At 49.4% G+C, this 15,687-nt stretch overlaps 1 protein-coding gene across 1 annotated transcript; it reads right to left on the bottom strand.

Moving 5' to 3' along the window:
- Window positions 1–126: 126 nt before the first annotated feature.
- NCF2 (neutrophil cytosolic factor 2) lies at window positions 127–15,026 on the bottom strand. The gene is given in 16 exon segments (XM_009672677.2): window positions 127–975; window positions 3,203–3,365; window positions 3,624–3,735; window positions 3,817–3,968; window positions 4,832–4,875; window positions 7,393–7,471; window positions 8,043–8,105; window positions 9,086–9,227; window positions 9,441–9,484; window positions 10,705–10,764; window positions 11,798–11,905; window positions 12,269–12,403; window positions 13,397–13,505; window positions 14,107–14,189; window positions 14,681–14,855; window positions 14,857–15,026. Coding segments are annotated over 16 exon segments (1,722 nt in total). The 5' UTR covers window positions 15,012–15,026; the 3' UTR covers window positions 127–877.
- Between the last annotated feature and the right edge of the window lie 661 nt (window positions 15,027–15,687).

Genomic DNA, 15,687 nt, shown 5'->3' with positions numbered 1-15,687 from the left:
GCTGGAGGCTGCAAGTCCTTCTGCGGTTGACCTGCATGTAAATCAGGATGGCACTTACGCGCAGTTCCCAGACAAGCATGCTTCAAATTTTGTCAAAGGCGCATCGAGGAAACCATAGAGATGTCCTGCTGTTGAAACGTCCGTTTTATTTTATCCAGACAGCTCTTCCAAGCAAGCTCCTTTTAAAATAAATACGAGTATTTAGGCTACTGGGGAAGGTGGGGTTCTCCAGCTCCTGTAACTGTACTGCAATTCGAGGCAGTGTCTTTAACTTCCTGTTGTGGCGGCTGGGCAAGTGGTTTGAGGTGAGGCCCCAAAGGTGGGGGAAAAAAAAAATATTTTAGTGAGGGGGAGGGTTTGAAATGGACTGTCAATTGGAGCAGGGGGAGGCTGCTCAAGGCCTTTTGTTTAAACTCTTGAGGTCGGCAGCAAAATTTAGAGGCAGTAAATTCTGTTCAGCCTTTCCTGGTCTTTGGCTTCCTGAATGCCTGTTCCTCTCGTGTATCTGTTGGCAGCGGCATAAATGCAAGTTGTGCTGCCTTTTCTGAGAGTTCTCCCAGTGACTGACTTGTCTGTGCCAAAGTTTTGTTAAGGATGAGGTAGGTGGGACAGCTCTTGCTAGGAAGTCTCTTGGTAAGTACAGTTTTTAGGACTGAATGTATTCCCAGCAGGAAGATGATTAGCAACTTTTTTTTAGGAATGAGTACCTGTTTTAGAGAAATGATGCAAAAAAGCTAAAATAAAGCTTTTAATACATGTAGCAATGATATTTTGGGTCCTTTTTCAGATGCAGTGATTAATATAGAAACATCTTAATTGCAGCAGTTGAAATCCTTAGTTTCTCTCCATGTCCAAGACTACTTCAGCTCTTCTGCAATTAGATTTCTGGGTCTTTAGTGTTACACTTCTGAACAAAAGCAGATGGGAAGATGCCTATCTTCCCGTTGCACTGGCCTTCTAACCAGTCTTCATTCACTGGAAGATAAAAAAAATTTACACAATTTTTGTTACCCTAGGGACATACAGGAGCATGCTTCAGATGTGCCATCACACCTTCACATGCTACAGTCGTGCCTGCAATTACCTTTTTAAGATATTCTGCTACCTAAATAGCTATGCTAAAGCCTGGCAGAGAGGTGACTGAGGAGACAGGAGTCAGAAAGACCAAGGAGGAATGAGATAGACAGCAAAGTTGTTAAGGTAAGAAAGACTACACTGCCAGACTAAGGGGAGGGAAGATCAAAGTGGAGACCAGGGTTATCTTTTTTTTTTTTTTTTTTTAGCTATATCAGACAAGTTTGTTAAAAGAATAAATTGTGCCAGAAAACTTCAAATAAGCTTTCTTGTTTTACGAAAGCAACTTACAAAAATAATGAGGGTGGGGGACAGGGACAAAAGGAACCAAGGTATATTTAGAAGCAGATTGTAATTTATATAGGCAAATGAACCTGTAAGTGTTAAGGGCCTCATACCACTGTCTTTCCTCAGTGTCTGACTGCCTTCATGTAAATCATGGCTACAAAGTGTGCATTGGTTTTATTTCCTAAAATATTCCACAAAGTCCAGTCTTTAATCTAAAATTGTCGTCAGTAGCAGGCAGTTTTATTTCTGCTGAGAATTTGAGTTTTAGGGTCTTCGAGCTGTTATTTGCTCAGTAGTTCTGGGTCCAGTAGCTGCCTTGAATAAAACCAGTAGGAACAAAGCGAATGGGAGACTCTGGACTACCATCTTCAAGGTATAGAGATGAACTGTTGAAGTGTTGTTTCAAAAACAAACAAACAAACAAACAAAAATATCCTGCTACCCTAGGATGAGTGAAGCTGCAAGCTCTGAAAGCTTTTACCAAATGAGAAGAGAACCAGCTTTTTAATGGGAAACATGTAGCTCAGCATAGGGGAGAGTAGGATCTTGGAGGGCGGCGTCATGGTCGCTGTATGGTACAAAAACTCGTCCGTACAGCAGCGGAGGAGGAATTAAGATGGCATGTGTAGAGCTACCTAATCGTGCCAGGGGATACAAATTAGATGTAATGCTGCATGTAACGCAAAGTAATCGTAGATGACTTTTTGCATTTAAAACCGCTTCTGCTATCGTGGTTCCGCCCGGGCTTGAGCAAGGAGGGAAATGGCTGCCCCGTGCAGGGTTGCTACCTTCACCTTATTTGGGCTCACCTGCAGCTTTTGCTGGAGTGCAATAACCTTGTCCTCCCTGCTGCATGTTCTGCGCGAACTTGAAAGGATCAAAGCCAAAATCATGTGCTCCATCTTATTGTGAGTCCTAACCTGTATTTAAGTTTGAAATCTCATGAAAGCACTAATGCCTAATATTCAGGAGGACTGAGGTTAGTGTAAGATTGTACCCTTAAAAAGAAGAGAAGCCAGAAAAAGGTGTGAGGTGACAGGAATTTGATGGATAGTGTTCTGGAATATAGCTATACCTTTGTTTGTAATGTGAGGCGTGGTGGGGTGGCCAAAATGAGGCACCTCCTTTAAGAATAAACACATTGATTGGTAAACGTAAAATGGCTCAAGCGAAACCCTCCAGTCTTGAATGTGTTTAGGGAAGGGGGCAGCAAAAATAGGGGTATATGCTGGAAGAGGTATGTATGACATTGAGATTTGAATGGGAACACCGGTTAGAGCTGGATGAGTTATGCATGCATTGAACCACCAAGTGCAACGAGTGGAAGAAAGCACTTCTAGAAAGTGGCCTTACAGACTTTAAGCCTTGCTTGTCTCGTGGCTCCAGAGAATTAGCCGGTAAGCTGAAAACCCTGTTGGTGCAGTTGCATGCAAAGCTGAAACTGCTCCCACCTCAGTAGGCTGGGCGCTAAACTTTCACAGGGTGGAGCAGATTGGTACCTCTGGAAACCAGAAGGATGTAAAGGAAAGCAGATGAACATCTTGTGTGTGTTCTTAGGTTATCCTTGCTGTGGAGAAGCAGAGATTTTGGGGGACGAGATCAAAGCCCCTAATGAAGCTGGCAGGCGCCACTGAAAAACTGGCTAAAGTGCTACTGGGATGTGTTGGTTGTCTGACCAAATGCTTGAGAGTTTTTGGCCTGACTGGCAGATGCTGGGGACCTACAGCTGCCATTGAACCTAAGAGTGTGCTGCAGGTGCTTGGCATCTGAGGCCCGCGCTCTCTCCAAAGCCAGAAGGTCCTTCCCTTCCCTTCCCCTTTCACCACAGGAGCACAGTTACCTTTGGATAAAATGAGTATCACATCTCCTGCCTGAAACTCCAGGTCTTCAGGCTGGGTGGCTTCATAATTGTACTGTGCTACAACTTGGGTTGGTCCCATCTCTTCTGACATTGCCTTCTGGGCCTCCTCCTCTGGTTTGCTTTCTGGTAGAGATCCCTTGCCCTAGGGCAGGAAGTGAGTTATTAAGACACCTCGTGGCTTTTCCCTCTTATACCTCACTATAAAAGACAAGCTCTCCTTCTCTCCTTCACCCACCTTCACTCATCTGCCTTTTAAGGGGTTGCCAGTTTTGTTTGAAAGCCCCAAGCCTGTGCCTGTGGCAAGGAGAGCAAGGGTAACTCCTGCTTAGGTTTCAGCCTTTACTAGCAAGACCTTTGCTGGGAACAAGCAGAAGAATTGGCTGCAACCGCTGTCACTGACCTCTGTGCTGTCACACCACACTGTCAGACACTTGTCTTTGGTGTGACTCCAAGCCGCTTCCACGTTCTCGGCACTCAAAGTCACCAGCGCCTCGCTATCTGCAGGCTTGTACCTGGGCACGCAGAGGATGCAGCGTAAGGATAGGACGCCCTGCAAATTAGGTTCTTGCTGCTGGCAGCAGGCAGCGGCTCACCTCAGCTCTGTGTGCTCTGGCTGGAGCTCCAGTTTCTGGCAGACCAAGTCCAGGAGTTCGTTGTAGGAGAGGTCTGGCTTGACTTGCATGGCAACTGTGAACTTGTAATGTGCCTTGAGAACGTAGGGTCCGGAGCTGGCAGCTTTGGCCTTCTGTGGGTAGTAAACAGGATGTGAGAGGCTGACCATGCTCACAGTGCCCTGAGCAAGTGTGGCTTGTCAAGGACAGGTAGAGCAGGTCTATGTGACTGCAACATCGAAGCTGCTGTTGCCTGAGGAAAATCTCAGCTGTGGGGCATCAGGAAATGAAAACAGCTGCCTGCTGGTCACGAGCCATCTCTGTTAACCTGTTCGCCATCTTTGTTGGTAGCCATTAATGCTTTCTTCTGGGCAGGTCAGCGTTGATGCCACCAAAGCTATTGTTGCATGTGTGGCTGGTTAGCTGCCCTGGGTTTATCCCAGGAGAGACTGTAGCGATAGATTGGGCCATATTGCAGCTTTCTAGGTGAGCAAGTTTAAGGTGTCCCTCTCCCACCCCGTTCTCTTGTTTCCAGTTGGGATTGTTGTATTGTCCCTGTCCTTGTCCCTCTCCCCTGTGTGCCCTGCCAATGCACCGACCTTGACCAGAAGTATGAGAGTAATGGCTGAGCTCTCTAACTCTCCTGTCTCGAGTGTGCGGGTCAGTCAGGTTGCGTTGAGACAACTAGTATGGGAGCTCTGCCAAGTCCCAGATCCAGCAGGTGGGGACCTGGACAAGACCTCCCAAAAAGCAGCCCTAGTGGCCAGGCCAGGTTGCCAGACTCGCATTACCCATCTGGGGCCTGATGTCCTGCTGGCCCCCAGCCCAGGTGTTGTGCTTTGGAGAAGCTGCTGAATGACAAACACCCGAAACAGTCACAGGCTGTGGTGCTTGTAAGGCATGTCAGCTCCCTTCCAATATGTAATAAATGCTGGTTTATAACATGAAGCGTAGGCATCTACCTCCTCGTGATTCCCATACCAACACATGATGTTACCTTCGGTTCTTCTCTTGGCTGCGTCTCAGTAACTGGAACGAAGTCTGAAGAAGAGGAAATAGGTGGCTCAGTGAGTGGAATGGGGTAAGCGTTACCGCTCGGAGTATAAACACATGCCTAGGAGTCCTGCAGCCCTCCTCTTTGATACCTGTCGTTATCTGCAGCAATAACAACCAACACCGGAGCATGCTCAAATGGATGTGGCATCAGCTGTGGTGAGATTCATCTGTAGGGTTGAGAGGTAACCACCAAGAGGAGGTTTGGGCCCTGTGCTTTCCTTCTTGGGAGCTGCCTTTTTTCAGAACTTTACAATGCTGGTTTTCACATTGTAAAGCCTGTTTTGCATAGAGACAGGAGCTTTAGGGTAGGTTGTTGCTGAGTGAACTTTTAAAAAATATAAAAATATTTGCAAGCACCAATAGCTACATATCTTACGCTCCGCCTTGCGTGACTATTTTTGCAACTGCATAACGGTAAATGTTGGACCACGCGGACGAAATAGGAGCTTTCTGTGCTGTAACTCTCCGAGTTGTCTCTCTGCAGCGCTGCGAGTCTGCAACGACAGTGTAAATCCCAGCACTGATGGCAGCCGAGAGCCAGTGGTCAGCCGTCTGGGGGCTCAGGGACGGGTGTTTAGGGCGAAAGATGAGCCCCGCTCCCTGTGGTGAGAGCAGGCTGCGGTCTTGTGTACTGCTTGCCCTCCTTGTCCTGAAGGTAAGTAGTTGAGTTTAGACCGGGAATCCTGTGCTCCTTAAGCTTGTTCTATGGCCTTGAGGAAGGGAGGTGATTTTTAAGGTGCTGAATATCAGTAACCCAGCGTGAATTCAGCTTGTTCTGGAAGTGCTTTACTGTTGAAGGCAAAGCTGTTATTTTGAGTACCTTTGCTATTCTGATCCCTCCAGGTCCGTACTGAAAACTGGAGGCAACCCCTGTCTTTCACAGGAATTAAAAAAAACTAAAATCAGGCCTTCAGCTAAGGCAAATTGGTGCAGGTTCGTTGAAGTCTGTTCACAAGGATCTGCTCTAAGGTTTGTCAACGGTTTGACGTTACGGTGCTTGTTATGGGAAGAAACAGAGCTCTGCTGCTTAGTACAGTCCTACTGCTAGATCTGTGATGGCTTTTGGTGCCATAAAGATGCTTTTTGAGATTGTTGGATCCCTGAGATGTTTGCTGTAAAAGGCTAAGTTTTAGCAATTGGCAGCTCAGCCCGCAGGGTTATTGTGGTTGCTTACACTTAGAGGAGAGCGAGGTGGGAATTGGACATTCAAACTTTTGAAGGGTCAATGTTTAGATTGAAATTTTTTAGATATTCTACTAGCTGAAAAATCTGTTGAAAAAACAAATCTCTATTAAAACTAAATTTTCACTTAGGGGAAAGGGAAAGCCTTTTCTTATCCTTTTTACCCCTCCCTTAATGAAATTGTTTTTGATTCTTCTGTTTCCTCTTTGCTGGAAGTCCTTCGGCCCCCCCCCCAGTTTTGGGAGGTGTTAGGCAGTTTGTCTGGCCAAGGCTCTGCCTCGTGCCAAGTTACAAGAGGGCTCTGTCTGCCAATAAAGAAAGTAGAAATTCAGCTATTTCCAATTCTTGTAAGCTACAACCACCTTCTGTATCAACTTTATTACTCGACTCCATGTGAGACTGCTCTATTGGTGACGCAAGTCTGGTCCCTACCTTCCAGGTGAGCTTGGCTGAAACGGCCTGGTCTTATCAGTCTTTTGGTCTCTGAGCCATCAGTCCATCACCTTTCACTGCCACGGACTGGCTGGGGGGTGGGGTGGGGGGGTTAGGTTGTTCACAAATTCCTATTTGTATTGGCAGGTCAGCTTTCAATAGCTGGAGCGTGCTGGAGCTGGGTAATGTCTGTGCAGCAAGCTCTGTGCGTGGTGATATTTTCCATCCTCTGTGGTTATATTATTATAGGAATTGTAGCTTCCCTGCAAGCAGGGGAGAAATTTGTGGCTTTGGGCAGGATTAAAGGTTCCTGTACCTTCTCCGTATCTGCCTACGCTCTGGGCAGTTTGGTGACTTCGGTGCTGGCGTCCTTGCAGGTGGTGCTGGCCAGGCCTGCGGGAATGGCTTAGGCCTCGGGACACTCGGCAGCTCTTAGAGAAACCAGCGAGGACCCCCCCTTCCCTGGGCAATCACAGCTTCTTCAAAACTGGCACAACACACAGCAGCACTAAAATAATCCCAGGTGCCCTGCTTTGAGGAGAAGCTTTTAATGAACTTTCTGCTCTGGGACTTACACAAGCTGGGTCGCTTGCCCTGTTCCTGTCCCCAGGCCCTTTTTCTCCCATAGTTGCTGTGCTAGTTAAAAGCACAAAGGGACTTGCTCTCCCCTGGGATCCAGGTCCTCGCTTTTACTCCATCCTCAGCACTGCAGTGGCAGGTTGTGTCTCCTCTCTATCTTTGACAGCAAATGGGTCCAAAGGGGCCAGAAGCTAGATGGAGATGGATCCCAGCCCTCATCTCGGCGAATGGGGGAAAGCATAAGGATGCAGCAGTGAGGAGAGGGTTGCCCACAGGGTACTTCCGTCCCTTCAGTTCCCCATCACTGACCTGGTGCTGGCCGCCGGGGTTTTTCTGGGGCACTGGAGCTGGGCGGCTCCGGGATCTCGGGTTCGGGAGAGATTTCTTCCTGTGTAGGATGGGAAGAGAGTAGCATTATCAGTCAGCCCCTGCCTGAGGGAGTGGGGCACTGCTGCCCTGCGAGCTTCCCTTCCAGCCCACCAAGGCAGGATGTGGGGGGGGAGCTGAGCACAGCATCCCTGCGACCCGTCGTTTGGGGGTGGCACTGCATAATTTTAGCGCCGGGAAGGGAGACCCTTACCTTGCAGGGGTCAGTGCGTGCTGAGCGTGTTCCTGGCTATTTCCCCAAGGTCTATTTGGGGTCTTGAACTGGGGAGGGAGAATTTGCTACCCTTTCCTCTCCCCAGTGTTACCAGCTGCCACCCAAGGGGCCATCAGCACATCATCTGCCCAGTTTTTACTCCTGTTAAGATTTACTCCATCTACTCCAGTTAAAATGACTACAAACCAGAAGAGACTCCTCTGGAGTTTCTAGTGAAAGGGAGTTGCAGGTGCTGGTAAAGAAACCTCTGAGTGCTGGTCATGTTGGAAGGCACAGAATAGGTGGTGGGTGATTTGTGTGGGGATCTGCCCGCCCGCCCCCCCCCAGGACGCCATCTCCTTCTCCTGGGTCCCCTTACCTGGGTCTGCAGCCTGTTCTGGAGCTCCACAGGCTCAAGGTAGTTGCAGGGGACAATCCCTTTCTGTGGGGAAACAGAGACAAGTGGGGATTGCTTGGCAGGAGGCAGCCTGCTGCTGGAGGAAGCAAGTGAACTTGTCCTTGCCCTGCCAGGAATCCAGGAGAGCGTCTCAGACTTGAAGATTAGTTGCTACAGGTTGGATGGGATTCACTGAATCCCGTGGCCTAAGCCATGTTGAGGGGGTATGTGAATTGCCAAACAAATTCGATGACTTTACTAGGACATCCAAGAGATTTAAGACAAGGGAGTAAATCTTTGGTGGGGTATATGTATGACAAGATGGACAGCTTGGGTGAACTGAGTTCTGAGATGCTTCACTTAGGTGGGTGTGATCATGCAAGTGGAGTAGCATGCCTCTGGGCTGAAGGCTGCTTGGACACCTGGGTGTCTTAGCTTCCCCTTATCGATCGCTGTGGGATGTGTGCTGAATAACCAGCTCTCTGAGGAGCAGGGTCAAGATTGGGGGCCTGCCATCTGCTGCCCTCTTTTCTGACTCAGCCCCTTGCCTTTGGAGCCCTTGGGTGAGTTGCTTATTTTTTTGTGTGGTCCCAGTTTCCCCTTCTTGAGCCTGTCAGGGATACATACAGTGGATCTCATGGTGCAAGAAGCCCCTGGGACAGGAAGGGCATTTCAGACAGATTGTGAGAAACAAGATAGCATCTTTTGAGGATGGCACCCAAGTCCTCTGTCTGGTAGAAATGCCAGGAGCAGGACACGAATAGCTGGGCTTTACGGGTCCGTTACTGTGCCAGTTTTCCCAAGGGGTAAAAATTGCCTCTAAGACATCCCAAAGACATCCCCAAAAAATTGCCCAAAGACATCCACCTTCCTATTTGAATAGGGGACGCGGTGGAGCTAAGGCAGAAACTCATTTAGTTAACGATAGCGTGGCTGTGCCCTGCTAGTCATTGGCAGAGCTGTGAGGTTCTGCAGAAGTGTCAGCCGTGGCGTCCACCACCTTGTATCAAGCACATCCCTGGTACCTTTCCATTGAACATCACGGTAGCCCAGTTGTCCTTCTCTTTCTTCAGGACAAAGACAATGTTTCCTGGCAGGACCTGCAGCTCCTCAGAGGTCTCGGGGATGAACTCGTACAGGACTCGGTGCGGTTGCCCTTCAAGCGCCCTGCGTTTGGAAGCAGTGGTTGTTTCAGGAAGGGAGGTGGTGCCTTTTCTTCACTTTCCATTGGGGACTGAGATATCTACTTTGTTCCTCTGATCTGTTCCCCTTCCCTCCCTCAGTTTTGAGCGCTCGTTGGACTCGGCCTGTGATGGTGCGGGACAGGGGTGGACCTGGCTGCGTGTATCCACAGAATTGCCCAGATTTCATCCAGCTTACCTGAGGATTTCTGGTGTCTTGGGCCTGGGTGGAGGACTGGAGGCCTGTGAGCAAAAAGACAAAGAAAATCCTCTGTCATTCAGAGGATTTCAGTTACTTTGCAGAGAAGTCCTGCAGCATCCTACCTTGCCTAACATCATCCCTACGTGGTTCCTTCCTCCCGTGCTGTTTTTCAGGTCAGTCAGTTCAAACCTAGGGGAGGGTCTTCTGCTGCTTTACAGACTGTCAGCGTATGTATCTGGCTCGCTGCCGCTCGGATGCGTGCAGCAGCTGTCTTCTGTGCCGTTAAGAATATCACTGCTTCTGTTTCTTCAAAGAAGCAGTTTCTGAACACTTCCACTTGCGATTTTCAGAGTCACAATGTCATTTGCATCTGTGCTTTTGGTTTTGTGCATTCACAAAGGGTTGAGCTCATGAATTTGGGAACACCTGGTTTAAACAGTAGAATTTGGTATTTCTGTATGTGTTCCTGTTACGCTTGTAAAACCCCAGCTGCCATCGTAGTGCTTCACAGTCTCTCCTGCCTAAGTAATCGGAGGTCTCTGGCAGATTTTATCACCTCTTTGAAGAAGTTACTTTTGTACTGAAATGTGACAGCAGTCCTTACTCCTATAGCAAGGCATTAACCCTTTGCTGCCTTGAGAAGTGTGCATTTAGTCTTGCATAACGGAGTAATAGGCCTGCAGCAGCCCCAGTTCCTTGTACCCTCTCAAAAGACTCTAGTAAAAACTCTCCAGTGCCTTTAAAACTGGAACAGATGTTTATACTTCGTCAGCAAAAGGGCAATGAAAATATGAAGAGGTCTGTGAACTGGGGCAGGCAGCATAAACAGAGAAAGGTGGGGAATGAAAGCAGAAGCCATCCTGCTCCTCTGATGATTCAAGTGTAGGCAGATGACTCCTAACGAATCTTACAGTGAGGGTTTGAGATCTCCCCTGCACTGCAAGCGGCAACCCCACAGCCAAGGACGCATGAGCGGGCCTCCGCTTCCCAGTCAAGGGCCAGGTTAGTTTAACCCACAAACGTAGGTGGGTTTGGGCTGCGGAGCCTGATGATGAGCAGAGCAGCTGAGCTGTGGATGCGTGCCTCCATCTACTCCTGGGGCAGGAGCAGAAAGTTCATGGCAGCGATGTTGCTGCCTGCTCACCAACACGAGCCAGAGCCCTTGGCGAGATGCTGGACGATACCAGTCCCTGCATGCACCCAGATGCTCATGCCGTGCTGGCTGCAGTGCTCAGGACACTGTCAACTGGTGGCACTTTACCTGAGGTTGAAGCGGAGCAAATCCTGAAAAGCTGTCCTTGTCTACCACAGATGCCACCACCTAGAGCCAAAGACAGACACATAGTGACTTGGTGCTTGTAGCATCTTAGACCTCCGGTTGTCTGATGTCTGCCCTCCTTTGGTGTTGTGCAAGCCCGCTCCTCAGGTATGGATGCTTCAGGTTCAAGGCAGGCTAGGATTTCAGCTAAACCTCTTTGGCTATAGGCTTGGTCCTTTAGTGCACCAAACCTTGCCTCAGAGCTGTGGTAAGCTCTTAGCCTCACCACTGCTGTGTTTAGAGTAGTTATAAACCAGAGAGTTCCATTTATGTTTTAACTGGGAATGTCCAAGGGAGTTAAGGGAGCCCTTGCCTCCTAAAGGCTATTTCAAACGTTGTTTTAAAAAGTTCATTAACGTTTGTGTGTATTACAGGGGAACCTTTGACTTCAGGGGAGATGCTTAGCTGTCAGTCATCTGGTGGCCTAGTACCCGTAGGCTCGTGGTTTCCGTTCTGTGGGAATACTGACAACGGAGGTGGTCATTCTGCCTCCTAGGACCTGCATCCAAGGATGGTGTCCCTGTGCTTGGATTTTGCATGCTAATGGTAGAAAAGCTTGCTTGATTGTTTAAGCTGAAAAGCCTGTCTCAAACTGAGCAGGGAAGAACTGGAGGTCATTTGTGGGTGTCAAATTTTAAATAGCCTAAATTCTTCCTCTTCGCCTGCTCCTGAACAGGCTCAAGTTCCTGCTCCAGTGAGACCTTTCCAGCTCATTGCTGAATGACCGTTCCTCATGTCTGACTAAAGAGAGAAGCTGAAATAGACCACGCTGAGCTGTACAGATAAGGTTCTGCAGAAATACGCTTTTAGCTCTTCTATTCCTGCAGAGTCCCAATTCTCTGTGAAGTTCTCACGCGTCACCCCTCCCTCCATCCCTACAGGGATCCCCAAGGCACGCACCAGCCCCATAACTCTTCCCTGCTCCCCAGGCAGCAGGTAACGGATCAGTGAGTGGGGGCTCTTAAGCAAAGGGAGGTCAGCGGCTCTCTTCAGCTCACAGGCTTGGTTTGAATAAAACAAGGTATTTTTTTCTTACCGTAGCCTTTCCCAGGTAGTCCTTCTTCTCCAGCTGGGCCACTTGCTTTTCATTTGGCCGAAACAGCTTCCCCGTGGGAATTGCCACCAAATTGTAGAGCTTCTGTTTCTGTAGCAGACACAAACCGTAGTGCTCATCAGAGGTGAGAGCAGAGGTGGTTTTTTACCTTCCTTCTGCCTCTTTGGTTAAGGCCTCACTCCATAAAGTCAACCCACCACCTTGGCAGTGGGGCAATAACCCCAACCCTGATGTGGTTTGCTTAGTCCAGCCTTCCCATCACTGCCTCCACAGTGCCCTGAAAGCTCTTCCCGCAAATCCTGCCCTCAGTTTGATACCCATGCTTTGTATAGCCATCTTCAATTCTCTGCTAAAGCCCTTGCTAAGGGATGGTTTCTCTGTCCCTGGGATTTCCTCTCTCCCTCCTGTGGGACTGTCAGGGACAAACACCGTGCCAAGACCTCATTTTCTTACTAGGATAGCTTCCATTGCCTTGTCAATCTTGTTGTGCTGGGGCTCGCTTTTCAAGCTCATTGCCAATGTTAGATGCTCCTCAGCTTTCTTCCAGTCCTCCATCGTGGCGTACACAAGTGCTATGTTATAAAGTATCTGCAGGAGGGATGGGAGCAAGGAAATTGGTTATTCGAAGAGCTGGACCCTTGCCAGGAGCACCGTAGAGGAGAAGCCACCGCTTTAGCAGAGCAGATGGCACTGCACAGAGCACGTGCTTCTGAGTGCTGTGGTAGGATTTGTCTGTCCTCCCTGGCCAAAGGAGACAGACTAACAACGTCCCTTTTAGAGAGTATAAAGCAAGGTAATTTGATGATATCATCATCTCACTTCCCTTTGCAAAGCTTCTCACATGCTGCTGGGATTCTTTGCCACACTCATATCTATCTGGGCTGATACTGGCTCCCCATCCCTGCGCCAACTTTGCTTACTTTTTTGTTAGGGTTTAGGCACAAACAGACACTGGTGGTTTTTCCCTAGATTTTTTTTCTGAGCTAGTGAAAAGCTCTTTGGAGGCCAAATGCTGTTTCTATATAGGCAGGTGAGGTCAAACTTGCGAAAGTGTGGAGGCTGAAGGAAGACTACTCTTTCTTTTATTTTTTTAGTGGGTCTGTCCTCCCACAGCCTAAGTGCCATAGGACAAGCAACCTTGCTGCCTGTATGGGAGGTACGCTCTTGGTCACCGAAGAGAGAAAAGGGTCTATGTTGAAGAAATACCAGCTGCTTATCCATGGGGTGAGTCTCACTGAGGGATCCATTTAGTGCAAGGGGGGCTCAGGTTCTTCTTGGTCTGGGCCTGCCAGAGAGGTCACAAGGTGACATGGAAACGTGCTTGGTGGGGTGCTTTGTGCAGCACCCAGCAGCGTGGGTGCAGAAGGTTCCTGCTCACAATGTCCTCTGGCTCAGGTGGCACAGTGGTTTGCTGAGGTTTCTGTGTGCCTGTTTGGGCATTTCTGGGCCGACTATGAAACGTCAGCATCCCCATAACAGCTCGGGAGTTTGTGCTTCCTCGCGCTGTGCTGGCAGCAGAGCCCCAGCTGCCCATGGTAAGGTCTGTACCCATTAGGACCAAAACGCCAGTCTCTCGCTCACCTCACAAGCAAACAGCTTGTACTGCAGCCCCAGGATCTTGTAGTCTATGAGCTGGTTGCCTCGCAGTTGGGCCAATGCTTCTTTAAAATCCTTGATGGCCGTTTCGTGACTGCGAAACAAAGGAAAATGATAACTTAGGGCTTCACCACCATGCCCAGTGACACTTGGGCTTCCTGGTGCTGCTCAAGGGCACCTCACTGAGCCCCGAGTTGTTGCCTGTCTGGAGGATGCCAGAGGCCTTTTACCTCAGGCCTTGTGTTCTGGGGTTGAGATCATGGGTGTCCTTGCCTTGAAGGCGCCAGGCTCTTCCAGTGTTTCTTCTCTGTAGTGGGAACCTGTGTTTGCCAGGCCTACCTAGTGCTGGGACCTCTGGTCCTGGTACCAACCTCCCCTCTCCTGTTAAAGCTGGAGTTAGCACACCTTATGTTCCTGCTTGTGGTATCTACCTATGGTTGTTCTGAAAAGTTCCAATCTGGAAGCAAGTGTTGAATCACTTCACAGGGTGTCTTGGTGTGTGAGGTGTAGACCTCCTTGCCATTGAGTCTTTACAAAAATCAATAAAAACTTTCTGAGCCTCTCCCATTTCTTTGGAGTGTTTTCAGACCTCTCAAGGGGACTAGAGGCATTCTCTGTCTTTCTGGGTTTTGGGCTAGTGTCTCTGAAAGTGGCACAAAATTAAACGTTCAACCCATCCAGTGCCCTCCACTTACTGCTCTTGCTTGTAAAACACAGTCCCCCGTTGGAAATAGGCCACTGCCAGGTGCTTGTCACAGCTGATGCTCTGTGTGAATGCCTGAAAGGAGGTAGAAGGAATGGAGAAGAAGAGGCAAGAAGGTAAGAGCTTTAAGAAAAGGTGAGGATGTAGAACAGAAAGACCTGTCCTATCTGCCCTTCTGCTTTATTTGCACTCTGTGCATCCTGGGACCAGGCTCCTGACTTCTGGGATCCACAACCAGGTGTTACCAGTCAACTTGGCAACTTTGTGCCTCCATGTTCGCCTGCAGGAGGGAGGTGAGAGCGTGCAGAAAGCTGTGTATCTCTCCTGCTTCTCATCTGTGATTCACTGATAGAACGAGTTCAAGAAGAATGCCCCAAGGGTGTCACCCTTCAGCCAAGCTTTAAAAAGCCCCAATTCCTTCCCTTAGTCAGGCTGTTGTCCTTTATTCCTCCAGCTTCCACCCATCAGTCTGCCTAGCAGGTCTGCACGTCAGCTCCACGTTGCATTGTTCTGACTAGCTTTTAAAAGGCACTAGCGAGTGCACGTGCCTGAGAGCCGTTACGTACCTCCTCTGCCTTGGTGAGGTTCCCCAAAACGAGGTGGATGCAGCCAATGTTAAAGCAGAGTTTGGAAGGGGGGTTGTGGACAGATGTGAAGGCAGCCAGGGCTGCCCTCCACTCCCTCTGGTCGGCAGCACACACCCCCTCGTTCCAGAGCCGGATTGTCTCCACCAGTGACATGATGGGAGCGGGACACGGGGTCACCAGCCGCCTCAGAGGTCTTGCCTTTCTGCCCGTCCTTCACTGCGGCGCCCGGGCTCCCTCGCGCTGCTGCTCGGCCTCTGCCCTGCTGCCTTCTGGTGACGCTTCTGCATTTGCCGTGGGTGCCAGCGCCCATGTCGCAAACCCCGCAGGAAGTGGCCTCACTTAGGGGCGGTGAAACGCAGCCCTTGCGATGGGGAAGTGGAGCAAACGCTGGCGGTCATGCACTTCAGGTTTTGCTTCTCAGGGCTTTTGATGGAAAGCTGGGGAGTTTGTCGGCTGAGTGGCTTTTCAGGTCTGACTTGGGTTTGCTGGGCTGCTCCTGCCTGAGGGCTGTGCCTGGGCTGGGGAGAGGCGGCTGGGCTCTGTGAAGCGTGGCCCGTAATGAAGGAAGTCGGTAAATGGCTTAAACAGTTTCTGAAGGCATCTCCCTGCTGGCACGGCTGCCCAGGTGTGATCCTACCTTCCCAAGGGAGAAGGTGAAGTCCAGCCTGCAAAACAGCCCACGGCCTGGCCTAGAAAATCTAGATATAGCTTCCAGCTTATGTCTTTTGTATTGGGTTTCGTGCGTTGAGTTCCCTCACCCAGTTCCTGTTTCTGGCACTTGTCTGGAAGTGCTTTCCCTCTATCATCTAACAGTGATGTGCAACGTATTTTGCAAAAACTTGAAATAATGTCAGCAAGACTTAGCCCTTGCATGGTTGCCTTCGCTTCCCCATCAAATCAGATAACACCAACAAGAGGAGGGAGATGCTGAAGGAGACTCTTGTTCGCTTTCCACTCGGAGAGCGGGAAGAAACCAGAAATGCCAA

The sequence above is a fragment of the Struthio camelus genome, chromosome 8, assembly GCF_040807025.1.
Source record: "Struthio camelus isolate bStrCam1 chromosome 8, bStrCam1.hap1, whole genome shotgun sequence".
In the NCBI taxonomy this organism is placed as follows: domain Eukaryota; kingdom Metazoa; phylum Chordata; class Aves; order Struthioniformes; family Struthionidae; genus Struthio; species Struthio camelus.
The sequence above is the reverse complement of the archived record's forward strand: the minus strand, read 5'-3'. Positions and strand labels throughout refer to the sequence as shown.